The 26,661-nt window shown below is 40.1% G+C and overlaps 1 protein-coding gene across 1 annotated transcript in view; it reads right to left on the bottom strand.

Annotated features, from left to right (window-relative positions):
- Positions 1-26,661, bottom strand: part of ARFGEF3 (ARFGEF family member 3) — an 87,985-nt gene that overhangs the window by 11,978 nt on the left and 49,346 nt on the right. The window contains exons 12-28 of the mRNA XM_062622807.1: positions 25,351-26,261; positions 20,308-20,474; positions 18,297-18,462; positions 16,756-16,863; positions 16,316-16,531; positions 15,940-16,050; positions 14,371-14,521; positions 13,457-13,771; positions 12,052-12,185; positions 10,426-10,571; positions 8,143-8,322; positions 7,577-7,721; positions 6,319-6,441; positions 4,286-4,389; positions 2,860-3,004; positions 790-918; positions 69-245 (exon numbers count right to left, since the gene is read on the bottom strand). Of these exons, the coding sequence (XP_062478791.1) occupies positions 69-245; positions 790-918; positions 2,860-3,004; positions 4,286-4,389; positions 6,319-6,441; positions 7,577-7,721; positions 8,143-8,322; positions 10,426-10,571; positions 12,052-12,185; positions 13,457-13,771; positions 14,371-14,521; positions 15,940-16,050; positions 16,316-16,531; positions 16,756-16,863; positions 18,297-18,462; positions 20,308-20,474; positions 25,351-26,261 (3,428 nt within the window). The remainder of the gene's footprint in view (positions 1-68; positions 246-789; positions 919-2,859; positions 3,005-4,285; positions 4,390-6,318; positions 6,442-7,576; positions 7,722-8,142; positions 8,323-10,425; positions 10,572-12,051; positions 12,186-13,456; positions 13,772-14,370; positions 14,522-15,939; positions 16,051-16,315; positions 16,532-16,755; positions 16,864-18,296; positions 18,463-20,307; positions 20,475-25,350; positions 26,262-26,661) is intronic.

The raw sequence follows: 26,661 nt of genomic DNA on the forward strand, positions 1-26,661 counted from the left end.
TCCCCAAGTAGCTATTCAGTAACGTGTCACTGGTATCTATCAGTACATGAGACAGTACAATGACATACCTGAGTGTATGAAATTTTGAATGTGCTCCACTACGAGTTCACAGGAAAGGCCAATGGCATGCTTGAAATTAGCAGATGCCACATCCCAGTATGAATGGTCACCATGGCTGCGATGGAGCCAAAGAGACATCGTGGGAAGAAGAAGATGTACAACTGCATAAATGCCAAATCCTGGTCCTTAAAATAAACATAATGGCGGTTGTATATTTTTTGCTTACAAAGCCTATATGCACAGTAAATTTGCTAAGTTGTTCTAGGCTTGAGGCCAGCAGTGATGCTAAAGAGAGCAGGTTCTGAAACTTTTTTTGTGGGATGAGAAGAGTAAGCTGGTTTGGATCTAGTTGTGAGGTAGGATATGAACACTTAGCCAACTGTTTACCCGCTGTCTTTAATAAGCAGGTCTACAGGACTATATGATTTTCTTTTTCTATTTTCTGGACACCAGGCAAACATTTTGTGTGAGTAGGACATTGATGGAGTAGTCCACCTCTTTATTTGGGCAACAAGAGTAAGAGTATACTTAACATACTCTTACAAGATGCCTTTTGTCAACATAGAACAATGCACTAACTGGATCATGCTCTAAGAAAATCCCTTTCCACTTAAGAATGTCTCTGTGCAGCTCCAGCGTGAGTAACACACTTTACAAAATTGGTTTAGGATTCTAAAAGGTTTGGGTAAGGGCTCTGCTAGCTTGTATTTAATCAAGCTCTTTCATTACCAGGTGTTTTGGCAACATCCCTCAGCAATTCAAACAACAGATCCAAAGTAGGAGGCTGGTGCTGACGGGGACAGTTGGATATGGCTGTTGTTAATTCTTCTAGCAGAATAATCCAGACATTGATAAGGCCTACAAATAAGGAAACAAAGATTAAAAAACATGAGTGAGATACTGCGTTATCCACCAAACTTTTGCTCAGACAGTTATGGAGGCTAAGAAATCATGGATTCTTGCATGTTGACTTGCATGTTGACTGTTGCTGTGTAATGGCTGTGGGCAATATCAATTTTGAAATGAGTGCCTCCTTTTTCTTCCCTTTTTATTAAGTTTGTGTTTTAGCCCATCGTTCCTCCTCCACATTCTGGTCTTCTTTCTTAGTTTACTACTCCTGCTAGTCCAGCCTCTTTAACCTTGGGTGGGGATTTTTAATTATTTTTTTGTTTTTAATGGGAGGTTTTACACGTCTCACGAGCATTGCAAACGCTGCCAGAATGGAGCATACTCATTTAGGTTGTGCTTTTGCGTAAGGATCCAAGGTGACGAGCCATAATTTTACTGGCTGTGTTTGGTACCCAGAATTGAACAGCAATGATGCCTCATGAAGTATCATCAAGCTGCTTCACGTGTCACGTTTAGTTGTTAACAGGTCACAGACAGAAGTCTATTAAATGTGGATATGGCACAGCTGGACAACTACCAAGCAGCAGTTAGGATGCAGGTAGTACTGTGAGTTCACATCTACATTAGCAAACATGAATGCTCTAAAAGATTACAGGATACAACTAGTTTTCAATTAAAAAAAAAAGGATTTTACTTTGGCTTTAATGAGCCCACCTTCTCTGCCACCGGTAGCCATTCTGAAGCAGAGCAGAGCAGAGAAGAGCAATGAAGCTGGTGAAAAGCTTAGAGCACACGTCTTGCAAGGAGAAGCTGAGGGAACAAGGGTTGTTTGCCTGAAGAAAAGGAGGCTGAAGGGGGACTTTATCACTCTCTACAACTACATGAAAGGCGGCTGTAGCAAGCAGGGTGTCAGTCCCACCCCAAACAAAACCAAACATAGAAAAGGGAAAGTAAAAGTGTGTTAGTGTTTTTTGTTTGTCATTTTGTTTTGGGTTTTGTATTTGTTTGTTGGTTTTTTTTTTGTTTTAAACTAGGATTTATGATTTAATTTTTTGTCAGAGAGCAGCTTTTATCTCCTTTATCCAAGGTAGCAGTGGAACAGAACAACCCATGTGATGGAAGAGCCTAGATAAAAGTAGGTACCAAGAGTTATTCTGGTGAAGCATGTGAATGAAAGGCTCTGGAGTCGGCCTACTTTCTGCCTGGCTGGAGCTGGCTCTTCACAGGGACAGCCAGGTCAGAACACTTCAGTAGTTCCGATATTCAAAAGTGTACTGCTTCCAAGTGCCACCATGAGTCCAGAAGCAGTAATGCTGCATTCCTCTACTGCTTGGCTCCACACAGACCTAGTTCATCAAACACCTGATTAATCTACAACTCATATAACCACAAAAGTGATCAGGAGACAAATGCTGCTTGTTTATCTGAAGGTCATAGCACTTTTTATGAACTTCAGAAAAACACCATTTAATTCAATAGACCACAGGACAGAAGTTTGGAAACATATTTAAATGTACTCTTTTTCTTTCTAAACTCTAACTCAACACTTATTTTTCCTGGTAAAGGCAGGCCTGCCAATACCAGCTTTAAAAGTTTTTCACTCCTTCAGCTGTGCTCTAGAAAGTATTCTTGTATTAGCTCTCAGAAATCAATACTGGTTATATTATGGATATCAGAGTAATTAAAATATTAATTAAAATATTATTATCTTGTCCTATGAGAGAGGTTTTATTTTTCTTATATATGAGCTGTATCTTTTAATGTAAAGAAGGTGACATGACCTGAACTTACAAGCTTTATGTGTGCACATCTGTGTGTATAGACAACAAAGAAGAAATAAATGATGAAGATTTTCCCCTCCTTTTTGCTTTTGGCAGCTGGCAAAATTTACAGTGACGTGTGGAAGAAGCAATTGATTAGCTCTGCATTTACTGCTTTCAATGCACTTACCAGTGTCATCATCAAAGTCGGAAAGGATGCACTCAATACCATCCTCACTGCTCGCTGATTGCTCCTGCGCTCTTCGGGGCAAGTTAACCAGCCGGCCACTGAGGAAGATGGGTTTCAAGGGCATTTTATAGATTTTAGCTAATAACTTGGAGTGGGGAGGAGGGAGAGAGAGAAAAAAAAGAGAAGAAAAAGTAAATGTGTATGGGAAAGTTTGTAAAAGCTGTCACACACAACATAGATATATAAAATAAAAGCTTATTACTGTTACTTACTGACTGTACCTATGACCTCAGAAGCTCCATCAATCAGCTGTACACAGAATATTTTGGAGCTCTGAAGGACTAAGTAAATAATGATAAAAGTACAGGTTTACTTCAGAGCTTCATTGCCTGGGTTGTCCATTTTGCAACAAATAATACACACTTTGTAGAACTGTGCTATAGCTGGGAATCTCCCCGTATTTTACTAGACCTTTCTAAAGTAAATGATGTATTTGCAATATACAGACAGCATTTCTTTTTAGTCATTCCTATTGTTCTTCCACCGACAGGTTGAAAGATATAACAAGATAAAAAATGGCTGCTTCTTTTAAAGAGGAGAAAATATTTCTGCCTCATTGTGAATTGGGTTTTGTAAGGATGAGGAAAGGTGATGTGATGCGATGCACATAGCCTATAGATAGAACATACATTAGATATACAGACAGGTATTCACTACATTTTCTTAGATGAACAAGATAGACAGTACAGATTGATATGTCTGCTATTTATTATTTTGAGCTGCCTCATTCTTTTCTTCCCTCAGTCTATGTACTGTACCCACCCATTATCTCTGAATTTAGATATTAAATCCTTTCAGCTATGATAATATCCTTTGTTATGCATTTGTATTGTACCCAGAGAAAACATGGCCTGAGTCCAACAAAAAGACCTGCATGTGCTACAGAAATACATAACATCAGCAAAACCCACCCTAATAACCCTGGATAATAGTCTGTGCTGTGTGCAAGGAGATTACAGGACACATGCCAGCATTCTAATTCTTAGAGATCTGCCCTGAGCTTCAGATATGTTTTCACGGTACAGATAAGCTGCTGCTGCATTTTAGAGAGTGTAACCTGTTGCCCCTCTTAAGATCTGAGAATTCTTGGTTGGGTGTTTGGTTTTTTTTCCTGCCTTCATTCCAAACACTGTTTACAGTACCCGTTTCAGTAAGAATGAATGCAGCTTTGGATATGTTACTGCTAGGATTTGAACACTCACATTTTCCCACATGCTCCTTGGGTCTGCGTGTTTTTAACTCCTCAGTTTTAGGTGGCTTAGAAGGTATGAGATTCCTTCAGATCGCCACTCTCCAGTGCAGGTTATTACCACAGTCTGAAGGTTAGAACCATTTCCTAGGTCAGGTTAGTACATGTTCACCCTACCTGAGAACATCTCCTGAGGTAATCAAGAGCGGGAAGGCACAAGTCTGTAGATGCAGGTCCTGATCCTGGCACACAGTCACCCATCTCCTTACAATCTACTTCCCCTGGGGACACAAAAGGCAGCATTGGGAAGGACAGAAGAGAAACAAATATAGCATTTCCATTTTCAATCACTTGTGCCCTAATGTCTGAACAGAATCCAAAACCCATCCTTCGTTTGATATTATTATATGACAAACAGATGATCCTCATACAAACAGTACATTAATATTGGTCACAGTTTATACATGGACTTTTATATGCATAAATGCTTTAATAAATGCATGCCTGTTTCATAACTCTTTAGGAAAGTCTTTGAGAGTTCTTCTAATCATACTTTATAGTCATCTGTCATATTGACCCACTCCACTTTTTTCCATGGTTGTATAAATTACTTGCTCATATTCACCCTTTGCTTAATTAGTATGCTCATTTTTTCTATTCAGTTTCACCCCAGTGCCCTGGAAAATTCTTCTACCAAAAGTTCTTCCTTTCAGATTATTTTATATTTTGTGCTACAGTATTTCCTTTTGCTGTCTAATTCAGGTGTCAAGGTCTCAGGTTCACCTCTATGACAGCTTCAAGCTCTAGTGTCTTAGTATCACAGCTGTTACTAATTCTGTGGCATCAGCAGACTCCTGCTTTCAGCTCAGTTTTACCAAGTGTATTAAATAAGCAGATCTCTTCCAAGGCATCCAAAGGTCCTCCCTGCATAACTCCATTCACTCTAACTTTTCCTTGCCTGCAGAGTCTCTTTTCCTCCCCTCTCAGCCAATGGTCTGCCTACCCTAGAATATTTGGCTCATAACCATTTTTCCAATTTAGCCAAATATTTACCATTCAGTGCCAGAACTGCAGCTTTACCAAGTGCCCATATACATTTACATTTTATTGACTTAAAAACTATTCCTCTCATAATACCCTGCAAGATAAATATGAAATTCTTTTATTAAATTTATTCAATGTTATTCAATTATTGTTCAATTATTCAATGTTATTCAATGTTATTCAATGTTTCATCTTGCTTTTTGACATGTTAACCATAAAGTGGACTAACTTATCTTATAAAAGTAAGAAACCTAAAGAAATGAGAGACTTTTAAGTTCTCCAGAAGGAACATCAGTTCCCTCTACTGGCACTGGAACATGCAAGTTTATTTCTCTTTTGTAGTAATAATTACAATTCCAGTCTGTCAACAGAAGCTGAATTCTGCCCCTGCTGAAAATGACGGAAAAATAGCTTAACAAGATGAGAGTAACATTAAAGACTAGATCTGCTGCAGCTAGGTGCATCTTTTAAATCAAAGTCCCTTACAGACCCAGATACCTCTATGAACGAATATAAATGTAAAACATGAAAGTCCCATTTTACCACTCATTAGAAGTTTTGCAAATTACATAAGGAAGAAAAATATCACTGCCACAGTTCAAGGAAAAGTGTCAAATTCTATTGATCAAGGCAAGACAGGGAACACAAATGGGGCAAAAAGACCCAACACCATTTGCCTTTGTTCTTAAGTTTGGTGAAGCACCACAATTACTCTGCAGTCACATTGACCTGACATGCTTGGTCTCCACTGCCCTCAGTAACGTAACAAAACACTAGCCATGGGGACAGAGTGTTGCTGGTTGCCATGCTCATGATCCTACTGGAGGGTCAGCAGGCTTTCAGTGTTGCATACACCAGACTACTGCTGCTGAGGTGGGCAAGGGAAGAAAGGACAGACAATAAGCAAGTCCTGATGCAAATTAGGATAAAATGAAGCAGACATTTAATAGAGAGATACATCAACAACTTGAAGAATTGATAGCATTAGAAGTGTTCCTGAAATAATCCCTTAGTCTTATTTTATTTTAGCATTCTGGACTCAATTTCGTCACTGCCTCTCTCTTCCCTACCATACTATGTCTTACAAAACTGAATTTTACTCTTCTGCAGGACCAAGTTTGACATATCATGACTTAATAGGATACAAAGAAAATAAAAATATTTACCCAGTCCTTTGACAAACTTCATAAGGCACATAACATAACTGGTGGCAGCATTGGCGAAGACCTGGATGCTGTCTGTGTTTAGAAATGCTTCAAAGACATCAAACACCGGAGCCTGGCGTTTCCCTGTGAAAATAACAAGATGAGAACTCTCCCCCATGCCCCGTAAAGCTGATTTTCCAACAGTTTTTCAACAGTTTAACTGAATTTGTACAATCTCTTCTATTCTGGGCAGACAAAGAAATTACTTTACAGTAAGACTTTCTATTGCTCCTGAGGTAATTTATGTAGTCCTTAGGAGAAAGTGATACAGACTCCCTGCTTTGCCTTATCTGTGAAAAACAGCAGCTTAAGCCTGCCCAGATAGTAAGAGCAGGCTTGAGCTCTTGATCTCAGCACAGTAGCTAACACTTCTGTTTGGTGGAGCCTTGTGGTTTAGTTCTTGGTAACTGCCAAGATGACAGCAGTCACACTGAGAACTATTCAGAATATACAGTAACAAAAAAAAGCCTTACTTTTTCTGTGTAGATTATTGGTAAGAAGTAGGAAAACCATATCCCTTACATGTGACTTGTAACATTTAAAAATACTAAAATACTTTCTAAAAGCAAAATAGCAGCTTAAAGTGATTTTCCCTTATTACCCAGTTTCCATACAAGCAAACATCTCTGTGAGAGACGCAGAATCACTCTTATTACAGCAAACACGGTTTGAAATAGCACTAGTAATTTGAAGCCTTGAGGTTAAATGTCTGGACAAGCACTTGCCTAGATTATCCCACCAAGTTACCTTCATATGTAAGAGCAACAGGTTTTACATAGTAAGAAAGACAGGCCATATGAGATATGGTGGTTTTATACAGTATGCTTCCTTTTCTCTAGCAGGACAGTGACAAGGGCCCAGCCAAGCTCAGTACTCCTGCACTACTGTTTTGCTCAAAAATTTTCAAGTATTAAAGAAAAAATTCAAAAAAAGAAGAAAAAATTCAAAAAAGAAGAAAAAATTCAAGTAGGTTTAAAGCCTCATTCTATTTGTCTGCCAGAATCTAGAGGATAAAAAGTCAGAACAATACCTCTCTCTCCCTCCCACCCCAGCTAATAAACCAGATAGTTCAGTATAGTCCTGGAGTCTTGCAGTGCCACTGCTAAGTGCCACTATTCAGGTAGGGCATTTAAATACGTTCAGTTAGTTACTGCATCCCCAAGGAATAAGATAGGGAAACAAAAGCATCTATGAAACAGTCAGTGCAGTAAGTCCTTACCCATAGAGTATTCTCCTACAAGATACTCCTTAACCTCTGACTTGCTGCTGCTGTGCACTGTTTCCAGGGCACTGAACAGGGGTCTCCATCCTGACTGGATCTGGGTAGAACACATTTCCACCAACTCTCCTATAGAGGCGACCACCTGCAGACAGTGTAGGAGGGGTTAAAAGAATAAAGTCCCAGACCCGAACTGATATATAAATAGACCTTCAGAAGGAATGAGGATGGCTTTAAACACATTCCTGGATTTCACTATGTCGATCTAGACTCATTCATTACTTTCTTTATTTTAGATAATAGAAAAGTTTTATGAAATTGTTTCAAAGGCAGGTGTACTCTCTGTGTGCTCTACCACAATGCTGGCTTAGGGAGGCAGTGCCCTTCTGATTCCTTGAAGATGATTGAGGGGCACCATTTGAAGGGAGTCTGGGAAACAATCTCAAGTGGACCAAAGGCACTCTGGAGACCTTCTTGTGGACTTGGAGATCCTTCTTGTGGGCATGGAGATCCTTCTTGTGGACACGGTAGGCTAGATGCAGACACACTATTCAGGGTTGACTTGCCTGGTCTTGGACATCCTCGTCACACAGCTCTAGCTGCATGATACGCTCAAAGGGGCGGAAAAGCGCCTCATTAAAGTGAAAATGAGAAGGCTCATTCCAGTCCGTCAGCACTTCAGTGAGGATGTCATGGATGAAGGAGACAGCCTTCCGAGACACATGTCTCTCCTTATGACAAGCAGCCTACAGGGAAAGGGAGGAACATTAGTTTGCCCAAACAAAAAAAATTTGCTTTTAGTGAGACACTTTTAATGGAGGTAAGCACTTCAAGTTGCTGAACCCTAAAAACCAGCTTCACCACTAAGTGATTTAAGGCCCCCACTGCAATGAAAATGGGAGTCTCAGCCATAGAAACAGATGGCTGAGACTCTTGAGCTGCTCAGACTTCAGATGCACGAAGGCTTGCTGACAATTGAAAAAGGTACAGCTAAAAATAAGTTAAATAACAAACCCTACAGAACAGAACTTGTGTGAAATGTTGTCTTTTGTTTCTGTGTGACCATTTTTTCGTTCAAAAAGGTGGTTCCTGCATGTATTCACCTTACATATCCATGCATGACCAAATGTCACTTTTTACTTGGCTGTTTATGGAATTTACAGTGAGAAGGTTCTCATCACTTTTGGAAGAGCTATTAAAAAATTAAACAAATGAGAACGTGGATATAAAGGTATTGTATTGAGGAACTACACAGGTTATGCTAAATTATGTCCTTTCCCTCATGTTTCTTCTTCCCAGTAATGCCCTTATCTGCACTCAAGTCAACCAAAAAGACTGACCAGCCCTGTATTCTAAAAACATGGAAGGTACTTGAGTTTAAACTGGCTTGGGGTCTTGAAAGTCTTAAAAGCATTCAAAATATGACAAGCATTTAAAGTGGTCTCAGGCTGGCATCCAAAGGTGAGACACCAGTTTTCAAAATAAAGGGATGTTAAAGCATACAACAGAAAATTCTCTGCTATTTCTACTTCACTTAAAAGGATTCCACAGAGACTCCCCAGTGTCTGAACTCCTCTATAAAATAGTCCACACATTTTCTTGAGTCAATGAAATAAAGTGCTATGGCAATTAAGCAAACAGCTCATCTTAAAACTCCACAGAGGCATGCTCCCTATAGACCTGGGCAGATGACACCACATAATTTACTGTCAGAAAGAAAGGAAGTACTGCACACTTATTTGTAGCAATGATACAAATTAAAAAGCTCTGAGAAGCCAACCCACCAGTGTTTCACCAGTTAAGACTCAAGGTTTGTCTGAGGAAATGTCATTTGTTATGACTGAAATCCATTATGTGGCTGCTATTAGCATGCCACTGACCAGGGTTCACCAGGCAGAAGGAAACGGAAAAATGTCACCATCTTGCCAGTTGAGCTGACTTTATGTGGGAAAAGAAAGCTGCATCCTTTTATGGGAAGACTTGCAAGGATGCAGACCTAGGCTGGGAAAATAGGTAGACAGCGGAGTTACCTATAACCTCTTGGGGTGGTTTCAGTTTTTTCACCACTGACACACAGGAAGTAGCATACTGCAAAAATCCAACACACTATCACTGGACCTGACCATTCCAGTTTTGTAAAAACATTCTTTTCAGAAGCAGTATTGGTGTAACATATTGTACATCTGCTGCGGGTAGTCATAGTTAACTTTACATGTTAGGAACTTGAATATGGGTCAAGATGACCTTCACTAACAATAAGAAATTAATGAGTAAAACCAGGACTTGGTTCTGTTTAAAAGATCCAAAGGACAACATCCAGGATTGATAGCACCAAGGATAAGTTATTTGACAGCCTGGCAAAGTGACTATTTGATTAATCAACTTGGCAATGAAACTAACCTTTAAGGAGTCCTGAAGTGAACTGCCTTCATTATAATACTCCAAATCACACCCACAGGTGACAAAGACCCCAGCCCAGCCCAGCCCTCCTCTGAGCATGCGTAGCAATTAGAAGGAATGACACAGCAAATATTGTGTGTTGATTACTGACCAAATACTGGGAGCATACAACCTTGTAGCTTTTGTAAGCTGATATTCAGGTGTGTTTGATTTGTGGAAAAGTCCACCTGGTACCCAGGCCTGAATAAATACAGTATTTCTCCTGAGCTTGTGGAACTGGTTTACTGCACGCTGGGTATGAATACACTTTTTGGACAAACAATATTACAACATGTGACACACTATATACAGTATCCCAGCAGGAGTCTAAACAGAATTGACAAGGCTGACTTTGACTTCTCCAGCTTTTTCAACTTTGCTCACATTCCCATTCTCTCCCCTACTCCTACCTCTACAAGGTGGGGTGCCACCAGGCTCCAGCAGCGCATGAGGTGGAGCAACGGCCGAGATTTACTCCTTACGATTCTGAGCATGGCATCACCAAGTCGGAACAAGTGAAGTGCACTTCTCCTGTCCTGGGTAGATTTCACTTCACCTACAAGGAAGTATGAGAAAATAAATGGATATTTATAATGGAGCTACTCCTTCATCTCTAGAGGTCTAAACTGGAATTTAAATCAGGTGAGAAATTATTAGTATTAAGTTGAGGGTGGTGGAAGAAAAAAAATAATAAAGAAATTAATCTTTAGGTTTGAATTGCAATGCAATTGAAATGATTGAATTTTACTGCAATACCTATGCCTGTGTAGGTGAAAGAACAGATGGACCCAAGTTTTAAAGAAAAAGGCTTGGAGAAGTAGTGCAGAGAAATTAAGCAAGGAATTAATTGAAATTAAGACAAAAACAGTAGCTGCAAAATCCTTTAGTGACACCTACAGGAAATATAAACTATAAATATTAACTACAAATTATTTAGTTTTGGTTTGTCCTTTTTATTTCTTCTCAAGCAAAGGATACAAAGCAGAGAACATGAGAAAACACTTTTCCTCGGCCAGTAACAGTTGTTATTTCCTGTTATTTCCAGTTGTTTCTTTCCTTTGAAAGAAATTAATCTTCCATTGCTCTTACAACATTTGGAAAGATACCTCATTCTCTCATTTAAAATATGCTAGTGCTTTTATCTTTAGCGTAAGACATTATCGGGGGCATACCACTTTTAATATCTATTAAAAAAGCCATTATGTGCTCTATTCCAAGTCTTACATACATGATAAGACAATCACTATTTACTGAAAAAAAAAAAAGATGAATGTTGAGGCCTGGAGACAAGAGGCTTGTCATATTGAGAAAATGACAAGTAGCACTTCAGGAAGAGGGGAAACCAATTACACTGGAGACATATACCAGATAAAATCCATCCCTGACACAGGGCAATACTAAACCCATATGACTAATGTCACTTCTAAAGGCACAATACAAATTTAAGTGAAATATATTCCTTTGGGTTCAATCCTTCTGCTCAGTTTGACACAGTGATGGAAATGACAATTTACAGGCTTTGAACTGTGAGGTATATGGTCCAATCTGCTGGGGAGGAAAAAGCACAAAAAATCCCACTGCTTTATATAATATTCTCCGGCTGTGTGCTTTGTTTGCTGTCACCCATTTTCTGAACACTTCTGAGGATATCCCACTGTCAAATGTCTAACCTAAATCCACTCTCTTAAGTCTATATTCACCCAAGTTTCTTTACTGGATTAGATTACAAAATGGAGCTTTGATGAAATATCTGTGTATAATTAACATTCCCAAAGTCCAAGAACCAAATGAATGTCCTCTGAAGTGTTTCTTAGAAGGTGTGGATGTGATCGCTGTCCCCAAAAAAGCACTCAACCTTTTCTAAAGAATGAATTGGTCCTACAGAAAGATCTTATTAGACTAAATACTGTGGTTTACATATAACTTGAAATTTCAATCAGAAAAATTAAAACTGTAAGAAGACAAAGCAACTCCTATAAGCAGTTCAGTTGTATATGAAACACAGAGCTCTGGAAGAGATCTTCAGTAGATTTTACCTGGCATTGCTAGGGAGTAATCAACTGTATCTGTGACTGAATGGAAAAGCTGGGCCTGAGAAGCCTTCTTGAGCTGGTAAAGGAAGCCTGCCAGTGCCATCAAGTTTAACTTGTCAGCAGCATCTTCAAAGAGCCTGTAGTAAAAGAATTGAATCTAATTGAAAAATTCATGAGATGCAGACTTAAATATCTAAGAAGAAAACCTGTATCTTTACATGGCTGCTATGTGCTGCATTTGGTGACACATGAGGTTATTTTCATTTACATGGTGCCTCATGAAGACTTTGATCCAGAAACTTCAATTGGAGGGTGGAAAGTAGGCTGCTGTAGGGCCAGCCAGACACCTTCCAAGATTCAACTTAGGTACTAAAACAAAAAGTCGCTTTTTAAAGGAACTGATGCTTTCCCATTACTGTATCTTAATGCTGTAAGCAGTTCATGAACCAGTAATCAAAAACAACAGCAAGAATATGCCTGGTCCTCATGTCATAGGTCATCACAGCTTCACTGGCTTTGGCATTGCAGTGGTTTGCTCCATCCAGTTACAGCCCCTTACATGCAAAACAAATTAATTCAAGTCTTAGACGTAAAGTTGCTGTACCAGAATTGCTATTTTGAAGTATAAGCAAGAGTTGTTATTTTCAGCTGCAATGAGCTCTTAAGAATTAAAATCTGTACCCTTAAACCAGTAAACATGCTTATGTAGGAGGTGGGTTCCAGAGAGATTACAGTGGAAGTTCACATGGTTCAGCCAAAAGTTGACACAAATACAATTTTCTGACCTTGTTTTTCATGAAAAACTTTCTATAGCCCTAGAAAACTGGGGACTGAGTCCTAATAAAATCAACACTGAAGTAAAAGTTCAGAAATCAAACCTGCATCATTAAAATTACAGTACTGCTATTCTCTAATCCTTGGAAGTAAGTTGTATTGTGAATTTCCTAAATAAAAGATACTCTTCATGCACAAACTCATATAAGCAGTGTCAGTATGCATTGCTTTTTCCTTGAATTTACAAATATCACCCTCCTGTGAGCAAAGAAAAAGAATATAAAATGTCACCTGGAAATAAAAAGGTTATTAGAAGCATGTAAACCCAGGAAATTTTCAACTCTTGCCTTAGCTGTTGAAAGAATAGCAGAAATAGGAAAAATATCTGTGACATATCTGTCTGCAGACTGTGTTTTAGGAACATTTAACCTAGCCAGTCTGTGACCATGTCTTGTGGCCCTTTCTCCTGCAGGTCTTTTAGGGACTGCTGGTTGTGCAGCACTCCTGTGTGTGAAACTCAACTGAAGTAAGTGGATACAACAGACAAAGGTCACTCCCCATTGCACCACAAAAAGGTCCATTTTGATCCTGTTTTGGGAACAAAGCTGCTGGTTCCTGAGAGCACTGCTTGTACCTGTCAGCTTGTGTAGAAAGCGTGAGAACAGCCTTGGCAGCACTGGTCCCACACAGCAGACTGCCTCCACGGAAGTCAAAAGCTCTGCCCTTACTGCTCTCCTTGATGAGTTCCTGGATAGAAACCGGCTGAATGACAGGATTGTTGCTGAGGGTGGTCTCTTGCTCAGGGCTCGGTGCCTGGGCAGAGTCCCCAGGCTCAGAGTCTGTGTGCAGCCCTGCAGGTGTCTGCTGTGACTGGGTGATGGTAAGAGAGGGCTGGGAAGCACCATCACTGAAGTGGGTGTGCTCCAATGTGCTGATGTACTCACATACCCTGAGAACAAACAGAGAAGAAAAAGATGAATAAAACCCACAAAAGCACACCTCCTCCCCCCACCAATCACTAGGCTCACTGAATAAATGTTTACTCCAGAGGTGAGTCAGAAGGATAGTGCAAGTACAGCTCTTGGCTGCTTCAAAGCCCCATCACTCTGAGAAGCCAGTTTACATGGAAACCCACTGCCAATTTGCAGGCACTGATTACATCTGAACCAGATACAATGCACAGGACATTTTCCTCAAACCATAAACAGACAATCTCAAAGTCTCAGACTCAGACACACAAAACCTGTCTTATATCCTTGGGCCTCCTGTGTGCCTAGACAGCAAATAGTTTAGTGAAGCTGCCTGAAGAGCCCATTTAGGTTCCTGGGTCTGTCAGAGTCAGAACTTTAAAATTTCTAAGCACTGATTTTGTCTCTAAATAGTGGTGGAAAACAATAACATCTTTCCTCCTACAGTTGCTGGCAGTTAATTCTCTCTGACACTGTTTATACAGAACACTCCCAAAGTACCTAAAGTCCTTTTTCTCAGTCTGTTATTTTCAGGCAACATGGCATAAATTCTGTTTCTTTTGAGAACACTGGTGAGTACCTGAATACATGAGGCCAACAGTCCTGATTGTGGCTTCCCATCTCCAGGCCCACATTAAGAACTGCATCCATACACAAAACATGAGCAGTGTGCAGGCACACTCCCTGCACTTTGCCCATCTGTTCCAATTTCTGCTCCACTTTCTGTTTCACTGCAGCATGAAAAAAAAACAACAAACAACCCACATTAGCATCTCCAGCTTTTGAACAAGCACTGGTTTGTATATAAGGTAATGGCAAATGTATACAGTTCGAGAGCTATAAAAGAACATGGAAGTTAGACCAAAAAAACAACAGAGAAACACATTTCTTGCTAAGAAACATAAGGCAGTTTTAAAATTAAAATCCTTTTTGACTGATCTTATATGCATGAAAAAAAAAAAAAAAAATCAATGCCAGATTGACAACCTCCACCCCTGAATTCACATCTTGTTGCCCACAGAACAGATGCGGATTGCCAGTGATATTACATGCTTTTCTTTGGAGCTGGCTGGCTGGCTGGATATTTATTTTTACCAAAATCTCCTTTGCTATAGGAAAGAGTTTGTGTATGTCACATCTATTTCCATACAAAAATTTCACCAAAAAGTTTTGTTAATGGTTACTCCTGTCAAAGTAAAACTAATCCTGACCTGAACTACAAGCACTTTGACCTCATTCTTTTTCCTGAGAATCTCTGAAAAGCTTAGTTTTCATGCTGCATTGGAATGGAACCAAATTTTGAAGCTTTGCAAGCTTTCACAGAACAGATCCGTTGGCCTCTGGCCATTGCTACTGCCTCCTCTTTGCGTCACCATGGCCTGGCCAACTCACTTCAGTCCTATCCAGCAGAGAAGGCAAAAGCTGGTTTGTGCCCAGGCCTATTCAGTTTTGTTTTCTCTACTGAGACACCAAATTTAAGTGCCAAGCAGGGTCATTTGTGCACCACTGTTTTGTTATGGGCTTCTTGCCATTAGAAATCAGGTGTCATCAGACAAATCTTATGTGCTTCTCCAAACAGCGACTGAAGACAACAATTCAACAAAAATTGTTGAAGACAACAACTGAAGTTGACTTCCACTGGTTTGGAAGTATGGTATAGAGATGCAGAATTTTCTATATGTTATAAATATATATATATTTATTATTCCAGCTTCATTTAACATGATTCAGAAACAGTTTTAAATATCTGATGATGACAAAAGACAATCAAGGTTGTATACACAAGATTGGTATAGGGATGCAAACTCAAGCTTTATACTACCACCCAATGCATTAAAAAAAGATACATTATTTCTCCGATGCTCTCTGGTTGTACTAGTATCACACAGCTTAAAAAGTGCACATTGCAAAATGCTGTTCTATTGTTCCACTGATTTCAGTTCCACCTAAAATATAATTAGTGTGGCATAATGATAAGACAGCAGGACATGTACTGAAGCCTCTAGGCATACGTCCCATATGCCTACAAGTGAGTGCTGCACAGTAGTGGCATTCCCCTATGTCCTTCTTCCATATGTAGCAAAGTACTTCCCAGTAGCATCTTTACAGGCAATACAAGACAAGACAGGTAATTTAATCACATTGTTACCTTGAGCTATAGTATCACTGGGCTCTTGGATTTCTTTTTCCTCTTTCTCTTCTTGGACACAGGAGGCAGCAGCCATTTGGGCAAGAGCAGATGCACAGTTAGCAGCAACTCCTGTAAATGAACAACACAATTAGTGTTTAACCAGCATTTTCTTCCTAATTCCATGCAGTCTCAACAACAGGTTGTGTGATGGAAAGTTGGCTGGATATGTCTATGCTGTACGGCAGGTACCATATAGGTATGGAGAGTCCTACAGTCCAGGTTCCTATTCAAGACTCAAACAGGATGCTGCTTTTCTCTCTCCCAGATTCCTTCAAGGAAAGATACTATCCTACTTTGTAAGAAGTCTGACACGACATCCCACATGCAGCAGTACCTAGAGCACAGCTCAACCGGGCTGCTCTCCTCAGTCCATCCAGGCTCACGCAGATGGAGTCCTTCTCCTTTTGGTTCTGTTCTTTGGCTCCTTCTGCTCCCAAGATGAATGCCAGCCCCTTGGAGCTGCCTGCCATGCGGCCAGTCAGCGGTGTGGACAAAGTGTCAATTAAGTTCTTCCAACAGCCGATTAAAATGTATCGGGCAAAAGCAACTCCTGGGGCGAGAAATGCATTACTACTGCTACTACTGGAAAACAACACAACAGCAGCTTTATTATCAGCGGCAAAAAAAGGTATCATATTTGTCCTCTGCATGCTGGACAACCAATTCACATTTAGGATGCATTGACATACATCCCTCAATCATTAAACTATTCTAAACCACATATAAAACCCATTGCTGGTAGATACACACTTGTTCTTACAACAGTCTTAATACCTGCAACAACAGAATCATCTGTCTTCTGGTTTTGGGAAAGAGGAGATTGAACTGAAGCAGATGCCATTAGTTGGCCACCGATTGCACTGCTTCCCAAGCCATCAATGTCTGCCAGAACATTAAAAACAACAGATTACTATTTGAGGCACAGATGGTATAAGGAAAGCATCTCCTACTTGCTTTTTGTTCAAGTAAGTACTAGCACTCCCAACTTCTCTGGTATGACTTTTAGTCGCTCTTTTCTGCCAGTCTTCTGAAGCCTTGGCATAAACATGAGCTGTGACATCTTATGCTTTACCCAGTATAAACAACATTTTCTTGAAGGGAAATATCCCACTCTCAAAAGTCGTCCCTTAGCGCCCCAGTTACACAGTCAACAGAACTCTCAGCAAAGATTTAACAGTATTTCTTAGAGTTCAGAACTTCCAACACTCTTAAATCTCCACATTTCTTAGTATAACCTTTGAAATTTTGCTAAATCCTGTATCTAGACGTTCCCAGACCTCCGCCTGAGTCCTCAAGATGCACTGGAATCCTATGTCCTGAATACCATTTTTAGTAGACCTGTATAGATTCAATCTCAACAAAATAAAGAAAATGAATTACAACCCTTTCTCCAAAACCTCAAAAGGCCAGCGTCTCACAGACAGTTTAATGTTAGGGATGTCAGGTTGATTTCCTTTCCAGCAGCCCCTGTCTGTCTTCTCCACATACTTCATGGCTATTGTTTTTCTCAATTGTTTCCTTTAGCTTCCCAGCTCAATAGCTAAAAGCAACAGTGAGCTCAATACAGTCAGCAACAAACTGTCAGAGCAGTGCCCTTTCATTACCACTCAATAGCACAGCAGAAGCCAGTGTTCTCCCTGCATACACTGTTTTAATTACTTCTTTGTAATCATAAAGCATACACATTCAAGCAGACAGTGCACTGGATGTCAATACAATATCATAGACATCTTGCTGCCTTTTAGCTGATACAATTTGATTTTTTTCCCCTCAAATAAAGCTAAGGATAGTTTTTAAGCATTTGTTAAAGGTGCCCCAGGTTTTCAGCTTCTCTCCAGTGCCATTTGGCATATCCCTGGCATAGAAGAAATCTGAACTAAGGAGAGCCAAATCTGTGGAAGGCTTCCAGGATCAGACACCATAATTTATATTTGTACTGCACCACAGGCACACTGAAATAGCTTTGCTATGACATCAAGAAAATAGCAGCCTTACCGCTTATCATTAACAGCTACCAAGTCTACCAGAACTGATGCTGAGGAGACTGGTTCAATGAACAAACCTACTCTCCCTGTCTCCCACGGACAGACTGTTTTTAAACTCACACTTCAAAAGCTTTGTGTGATGCAAAACAAATACTTAAGTACTTGCCACAGTTAAGTCTGATTCCTTCTTTACCAATATGTTCATGAAACATCGTGTGTTGCATTGATGACATGCTGTTCTGTATGTAATGCAGCAAAGCAGTGTGTTTTTGTAGGTGGCTTTAGGCACATGTTTGGAAGTTAGCCTTGCCGACATAACATATTACTGACCGGTCAGCATGGTGATAAGTGGAAGGCTGTGCTCTTCAGGGCTTCCCCAGTATCCAGCTTCCCCCAGCATGTTCCTTTCTAGTACCTGGTGGTACAGTTCTTCAACCCAGGCCTGGGAAAATACCATCAACACTCCACTGGACTGGACCTGCTTCATGAATTCCTTCTGCAGAGAAACATAAAAACCAGATGTAAGACAACACTAAGCTCTATGGCATGACCCTCAACCTGTAGATCTACTCCTGAGTGTAATGGCATGCAGGAGCAGAAATGAAATTATGCAAAAAGAAGAATTAACTGAGGATTGCAATGTGTCTACAGTGGAGAAAGATGTGAATAAGAAGCTTTCCCTTCTCTTTCTGCATTTCATGCAAGATATAAATCACAGTGACAGTTCTTGCACGATGACAATGGGATATGCTGAGCTCTCACTATTTTCACAAAGTAGGTGTAAGATCTCAGTTCCCATAAAAAGAAGTTATGGCACTTACTGCTGCCTGTCCAGCAATCAGGGCCTTCTGCACTGAACAATCATCACAGATGAACTGGGGTCCAACTAGATATCTGAACTATTTTCAAAGATAACTACCTCATGCTCAGGTCTGTTGTGCACAGTGCTGCCCCTAGAGAAGGTTCTAAGTCACAGATTTGCTGTTGCAGCTGCTGAAGAACACAGCAGAACTAATGATATTAAACCCCACTTGTTCTTGAGAACTTCCAGAAAATAAATCCTCTTCAATCGGAAGTTCAGCAATAACAGAAAATTTTGACAGATTTTTTTTTTTCTCTTTTTTTTTTTGTCGTTCCATATACCAACATTTTTTTTATTTTCAGGAGAACTCTGAAACAACTTCTCTTGGACAACTTAGTTAAAAAACATAGATTCATGTTTTATAACTCCTGCAGCCCTGAAAACAATGTTTAGAAAGCCCAAGGAGCTGAGGAATACCAGGTGCCACAAAAATCATCAGGTCATATTAAAAAGTCTGATTATTTTTCACTCTAACTTCTCATGTCTTCATCCGTGTTGTCCTGGGTTCAGCAGTAGCAGTCATTTTTCTCCTTCTTAGTAGCTGGTGCAGTGCTGTGGTTTTGACTTTCAGCCTGGGAACAGCGCTGATAACACCGATGTTAGTTGCTGCTCAGTAATGTTTACTCTGACCAAGGACTTTGTGAGTCTTATGCTCTGCCAGGGAGGAGGGGAAGTCGGGAGGAAGCAGAGACAGGACACCTGACCCAAACTAACCAAAGGGGTATTCCATACCACAGCATGTCATGCCCGGTATATAAACTGGGGGCAGTTACCCGGAAGGGCTAGATCTCTGCTCAGGTTGGGCTGGGTATCAGTCGACAGGTGGTGAGCAGTTGTATTCTCTTCCCTTGTTATTTCCCTTATCATTATTATTACTGGTGGTGGCAGTAGTGGTTTGTGTTATACCTTAGTTACTGGACTGTTCTTATCTCAACCTGTGCGAGTCGCATTCTCTTGATTCTCCTCCCCATCCAGACACGGGGGGAGGAAGGGGAAGGGGGGGAGTGAGTGAGTGGCTGCGTGGTTCTGAGTTACTGGATGGGCTTAAACCATGACACGTGTAAATACACATAGAGTATTAAGCAACAAATTTGTCATTATGCTCAAAAGTAGTTGCCAGGTGAAAGTCTGCCCTGTGATAATGTGCACAAACAATGCTTGCTGTGTCACATGATGCTAATGAAGATCTGAAGACAGAGTATCCATCAAAATGACTGTTACTTTAATGACAACCAGTTAAGCAGCACTCATTTTCCCATTTCCCTGCCCCCCCCCCCAAATTATAGAGAAGCTGTGTAATTCAGATGCATGACAGTTATCATTCAGGATTCATAAGCAGCTTGGAGAACACTTCATTTGCAATTATTATTTCTCCATTTAACAAGACGCCTGAAGACTTTCTGTGTGGGCTGTTTTATGTGAAAAGAAGCAAAACAAATTTTGGGATTTTTAACAGTTTTTCGATATTCCCCAACTCACCAGCAACACAGGGGCTTGGGCAGGTTTCTTCCTGTAGTAATCAGAGTTGGCCAATTTTAGGTTGAGCAGCAGAGTGTAATGTGAGACCATGTAGAGACTGTCTGCATTCACCAGAGTCTGGAAGCTGAAATTTAGGTTTCCCTCAAATCCTGGTGAGTGCATCATACCTAACAAAAACACCATGTGAGCTCTCACATTTTACACAGATTTTGCCTGGAAAAAAAGAAGATCAGAAACCAACCCTAGCATTTCAGCAGCAATAGATTGCTAGAACAATTAATGAATCATCAGTAGAAATTACTCTACTAAATGCACTAGAACAGGGGATAGAAAAATAAGTAGTCCACCTAGAACACAGTGCTGCAAAAGGCAAACTGAACACTCCAGTCACCGTCCAGCAAAGCAACATGCTAAATTTGAATACACAAGGAGCACCAGCATTCATTACGATGACTGCCAGGTACAAAGCAAAGTGCAAGCTATATCTGCAATGCTAACTGGAAAGGTGAGGTGGGAACAAGCAGAGGAAAAGCCTGCAGTACTTAACTGAGCATACATTGCACCAAATGGTGCTAATGAGGGTGACAGCCCTTTCAACCCCCCAGTAAATCTGCCTTAGCTAAGTGAGTTGTTGTATGGAGACTGGAGTGCTCAGCACCTTGCAGAATCAGGCTGTAATCGTCATTCTCTCCATGGACTCTCCAGGTATGTGAATAAATATTTGGGGCCAAGCTGGCTGGAACTCATTACAACTCCAACCCCTGTTAGTTCATACAAGACCTGCTTTCTAGATAGCTGAGCACTTGCAGCTCTGTCAGACAATAAGCCACCCGTAAACACTCAGTATTCCTGAAAACACTATTTGTATGAAATGATAGCCTAGAACCATGCCCAGTGGTCCAATCCCTTCTTCCCAGGTAGGATGGACAGCAGGTATGTTTTGAGTTAGCTGTAGAAAAACATAAACCAAGTATGAGCAATACCTAATTGAATTTCCATGATCTGTAGTTTGAGCCATGAAAACACCTAGAAATATTAGACCCCCCCACATGACCCACAGTATTTCATGGGTTTCGCATCAACTGTGAAACCCGTTCATATAACATCAATTAAGGAAGATTAAGGAATAAGCTTTATCCTAGAGGAACATCTGAAATGAAACAACAACAAAAGAAAAAAAGCTTCCAAGGTTAGTTACATGGTGAAGCAAAGCTGTGTCATTTGTCAGCTGCTGCAGTGGTTTACTGTGAATATATTCCTCCCACCATAGAGCTCATGTCTCGTCTTTAACAGCATACAACAAACCATTAACATAAACCAAAAAAAAAGTAAATAAAAATCCAAACACAAAAAAGAAGCAAATGTTTTTCTTGCCTCGTGAGGGTTTGAAAGCTCTGTGCTGCTGCCTTCTCGGACTTTCCACTGTCGTCACTTTGGGGGCGTGGATAAGGTGAGTAACTGTTTGAGGGTGGATTTAGAAAGAGAGTAACTGTTCCAGGGTGGGTCTAAACAATGAATAGCTGTTCAAGGAGCAACCTTTGTGGAAGAGGGGTGATAGGGCTGGCCACAAACCATACCCAGATGGGCTGGCATGTGCTTGGGATAGATTTCTTATGGTGAATGTTGACAGAGAAACTTTACCTAGCACTAAAACTGCAACTACGTGCTTGTAAGTAGCCTGTGAGTAGCTCCAGTGACTCCCTCACCACTGCAGGCAAAGATGCGTATTAATACTTTGTTGGATGGAGGATCATGATATTGATGTAGCTAGAATTGATTTGATGTTTCATCTCTCAAATATCTACCTTGAGGACTAGAATCTGCTAGAGTAATAAAAACTTCAAGGCAGGGAGATATGTAAAACAAACAAACAAAAAGCAGCCCACTTTATTTTGCATTAAAATATTTTAAAATGTGTGCAACCTCCTATCCAAGACTACAATTAAAAAGGAAGGTGTACAACTGCACATAAAAGTGGCTACTGCATAGTCAGTATGTATTTGAGCACCCAAAAGCATTTGGGAAAAATACAGTGCCTAATTTCCTCTAACATATGGGACGATAAACAGCTACATTTAAGAGATGCTGAGATTTGAAAAGCAGATTAGATAATGTGTAAACTTGCAATGATGCTTACCAACATAAAAACCTTTCTGCTCAAAGCTATGGAATTAAAACTGAAAGGAGGTACTAAAAATGTTTGCTATGATTATTCGCACAATGGTACACAGTTATGAATTAATCCCTTGACGCTGCAGTTCATGAGAATAGTTATGTCTGAATTAAGAGAATACTGATTATATTCTATATCAATTATAAAAATCTGCCAGCTATAATAAACAATGAGGTTAGCACACTGTCTTAACAGAGACAACAGTTCATTTAAATTGGCCAGGTAAAGGAGATCCTGAAAAAATGCAAACTTGATGCTTTGCGCAAGTCAAGATAATGTTGAGACTTTTTAGAAAATACTGTATTTTTTGAGACAGACATCACACTCCAGTGACTAAGATTTTTTTTTGGCATTGGTTTTATCTAGCAACAAGAAGGAACTTTCTGAGGAAAGATGAAAACTGTAGATTAGCAAGGCTTTTAACCAAGTGACTTCCAAACCTTAATTTCACTACAGGTCTGCTTAGCTGACATTACTTTTCCCATGCTTATACTCCCATGCTAGTGCCTCAAACTCCTAGCTCCTTTCATCACCTTTCAATCCTGTAAAAACATAATCATATTAAAATACTATTTAAGGACCTAATTTGTAGGAAAGACTATTAAATTGCAGCTAATATATCCCCCCCCCCCCCCCGATTGTAAGCAAATTTGAAAAATTAAATAAAGCAAGTTAAATCAGGTCTCTCAGAAACACAAAAATACAGCTTCTGACTGCTCTCAGAACTGCACCTGCCTCTTTTCCCAACTCAGTCTCAACCAATACTCAAATTTCCTAACGTATTCTTCAGGAATTATAGATGAATAGATGTTGTACATAAAATGAATATGACCAGTTCCTCTAACTTCATTCTCTAATTTATGCCTTGAACTGTTGGTGATAATAAAGGAGTCCTGAAGGGCGGGCTCAAACGTTGCCTCTATCTGCAGATCAGACTGTTATCTCGAAACTCTCCAGGGGGAGCTCCTACCCCCAGGCATGTGTTTCAAAGCCAGCAAGTCTCTCCCTACATGTCTTCAGTCTCAGGCTTCTCTCACCTGCACAGAAACACAAGCCCTTACCTTTTGCTTAATATCTGAAGTACAAGTTAAAGGACTATTTCAGCTGGATTGAAACTCATTCCAGGTGTTCAGCTGAAACACGAACTACACAGATCTTGTGAGAGCATAAAATTACAACTCTAACAGCCACGGCTCTATTAAAACACCAGGACACCTCTTCCTAGCTATTTTAACACAGTAACTTGCTACTGTATTTTTCCATGATTCCTTATGGAGTGACGTCTTCTAGAGAATACTTCACCAAATCATACTGGAAACATTTTGAAGTACGGATTTAGCCACGGGGGTGGCTTTTTTAGGAAAGTGAACTTTCTCAAGTCTAAGCACAAGACTAGGTATCTTTTTGAGAGAGATGTATAAACCAGAAATTATCCACTTAATGCAGAAATTGAGTTATATTCTTTCACCTTTCTTACTGTATTAGTCATAGTGAGTGACAACAAAAGCCATGTTTAGTCTTCAAATCTAGAAGTCTGCTAGGTCTACCTATTCCAACGCTTTAAAACATTCCTTTAGAATGTTTTAGGATTTGACAAGCAAAAGAGATAAGAAGCAGTATACTCATTCATAGATGAGGGAACAGGTGCACTAAAGTTTGCAGTAGAGTTCTGTTTTTTTGTTATAACCTCAAGATTGATCTTTTTCAGGAAAAAGAAATCCCTTGTGCAGAAAGGATGCTTTTGAGTACCTCAATTAGGAATGTAATGAATATGAATGTCCTCTTTAAGATCTCTCCTTCCTGTGATATAAGATGGCCAGTGTTTCTTAAGAATGTTATCTACCATCTTCCTGATTTATGGATTATTTGGGCAGTATTTAGACAAGGTGTCAAGAATATTAGCTTATTCACTCAGCTTCATATCTAAATTATGCTGTATGATGATAGGAGGCATCTTTTCTTACTCTCTATGAATTTAATGTGTGTGAGAGAGCACAAATGAATGAAGCAATGCTTAGGAGAGGAGCAACAGGAAAGGCAATTGTGGTGAATTAATTAAGTTAAAGAAACAGAGAAATATGTTCTAACAAACATTTCCACTTTGGCCACTGCCAGGAAAAATAAACCATTCTAAATATATATATATATATATATATACACACACACAAACTTATGCATTTTATCAACAGGACAAATTAACCTTTGCATGGCATTTTTCTGTATGACTGACCAAATCAATATCCCAAAGGTTCTAACCCTGAAAGAATTGCAGGAATTTAATCTCTTAAAAGGTAAGATTTTTAATTACTTTTCACTTGATCTAGACTTTGAGAGCTTTGCGTTTCCTGTTATATTGAGTAGCAGTATTAAGAAAAACAAAAGAGTGAAGAAGAGAGTTGTTCCTCTTTTCTTATCCTTTCAAGAGCTTACTGTTGTGGAATTTTTATCACTTTCTTTGCAAGGCTGGCATTACTAATATCAATACAGTGATGTACTAAGCTACTTAAACCTCTTTCAAAATAGGTGATGGCCCAGCCTCTCTTTAATGGCATCATGTGCAAATCTTCTCAACAGATCTTTGCAAACCTGTAAAGAGGTATCTTAATACAGAAAATTCCATTTCTCTGTTGACTGGACATAATCCAGAGCCTGTTAAGAGTCAATGGACTGACCTCCCTTTGAATCAGTATCTGCATATTCCATTTGCTTTGCCCTAAATGAAGTGTGCTGCTGTGGAGAAATGTGCTTTGTGGTGCACAAACCTCCTTATTCTGGATATATTCTCTGAAGATAAAATCCTACACAAGAATCTGCATACAGTGCTGTCACAGTGTGCATGCTGGTTAGACAGTAAATACTTGCTTGCAAACCTGAGCAGAATGTTGAAGTAAAGCTCTGAAGTGCTCCATCCACCTCCTCTATGCTGGGAAGAGATAGAAGCCGAGGAAGAAGAGCTTCAAGTGACTGGATAAACAGCTGTGCACTGTGCTGGTCTGCTTCTTGGTTTTTCAGCAACTTCAGAGACAGAGCAGCAGTACGTAGGGACCTGTGTCCTGGACAATCCCGTGGTGTCTGCTCCTCATCAGCCAGGGAGCAATTGTCAGAACCTATGTCTGAGACATCTGACCTGCCCGAGTCCTTCTCTGCTGCCATGGAATACTGATCACATGAATCAAATTCAGTCCTAGAAAGGTCTTGGTCATCTACACTGAAGTTACTTTCACTGTATCTGGATCCATATGACCGGGTCTTGGAATCAACTGATAAGAAGTTAGTTATATCTGGATAGACTATGGTGTGGCTTCTCTGAACAACATCTGGCTGGTCAATGGTTTCTGATTCTGGTTCTCTATAATGAATCTCTCTGCCTTCACGTGCAGCTGGAGATGGCAGTGAGTTTTTTTGACTTCCTGGATTATCCTCTGGAGTTGTCTGTCCCATATCCCCTTCCAAAGTGGTCTGACCAGTGTCTGTGGTAACACTAATGCTAATATCAGGACTTTTCTCATTTGCTGATTCCCAGGCAGGATTTTCTGAGGACAGGATGCGCCTCTGCCACCTGAAGTCCGCATCATTGATCTCCATGGAGTCCCTGCTCGTCTCGGTCCCATCCTTCAGTTCTTCTAAGCGTCGAAGCAGGAGCTGGATCTGCTCTTCACTAAGACCCCTCCCTTGGCTCAGCTCATCTAATGCTCCAAGCAGGGCAAAGACACAGGACACTGAAGCATAACATGCTTCAATACCACCTTTGATGCACGCTTCTGTCATCCCATCCATGATACTACAATTAAACAGAGTTTATTTCAGTGATACAGCACATGTAATGAACACATCACTATCATCCAACACCATCCCTTCATAACCATAACCAGGGAAAAAAAGAAACAAAATTATCTCTTGAGACACTCCTGAGAAGGACAACTAGCACTAAAATGAATTAAGTCTCCCAGGTGGGCACAGCCATTCTGTAAAGGGAGTGCCAACCAGGGAAACAGTTACCGTGCATTTTATCAGCATGCACAGCATGTTTTCCCTTGCAGACAAGCACTTACACTGAAAAAAAAACCTTCAACACCTAGCTGAAGCTAAATTTAAATCTGTGTCCTGAAAATTATTTTACTACAAAATATGATCTAAAGATCAGAACTGAGAATCCTTCTTGCTCAACCTGACAATGTTTA

Source organism: Pezoporus occidentalis, unplaced genomic scaffold (assembly GCF_034315485.1).
Source record: "Pezoporus occidentalis ecotype Australia unplaced genomic scaffold, CSIRO_AGI_Poc_V1 ctg248, whole genome shotgun sequence".
NCBI classification, from domain to species: Eukaryota; Metazoa; Chordata; class Aves; order Psittaciformes; family Psittacidae; genus Pezoporus; species Pezoporus occidentalis.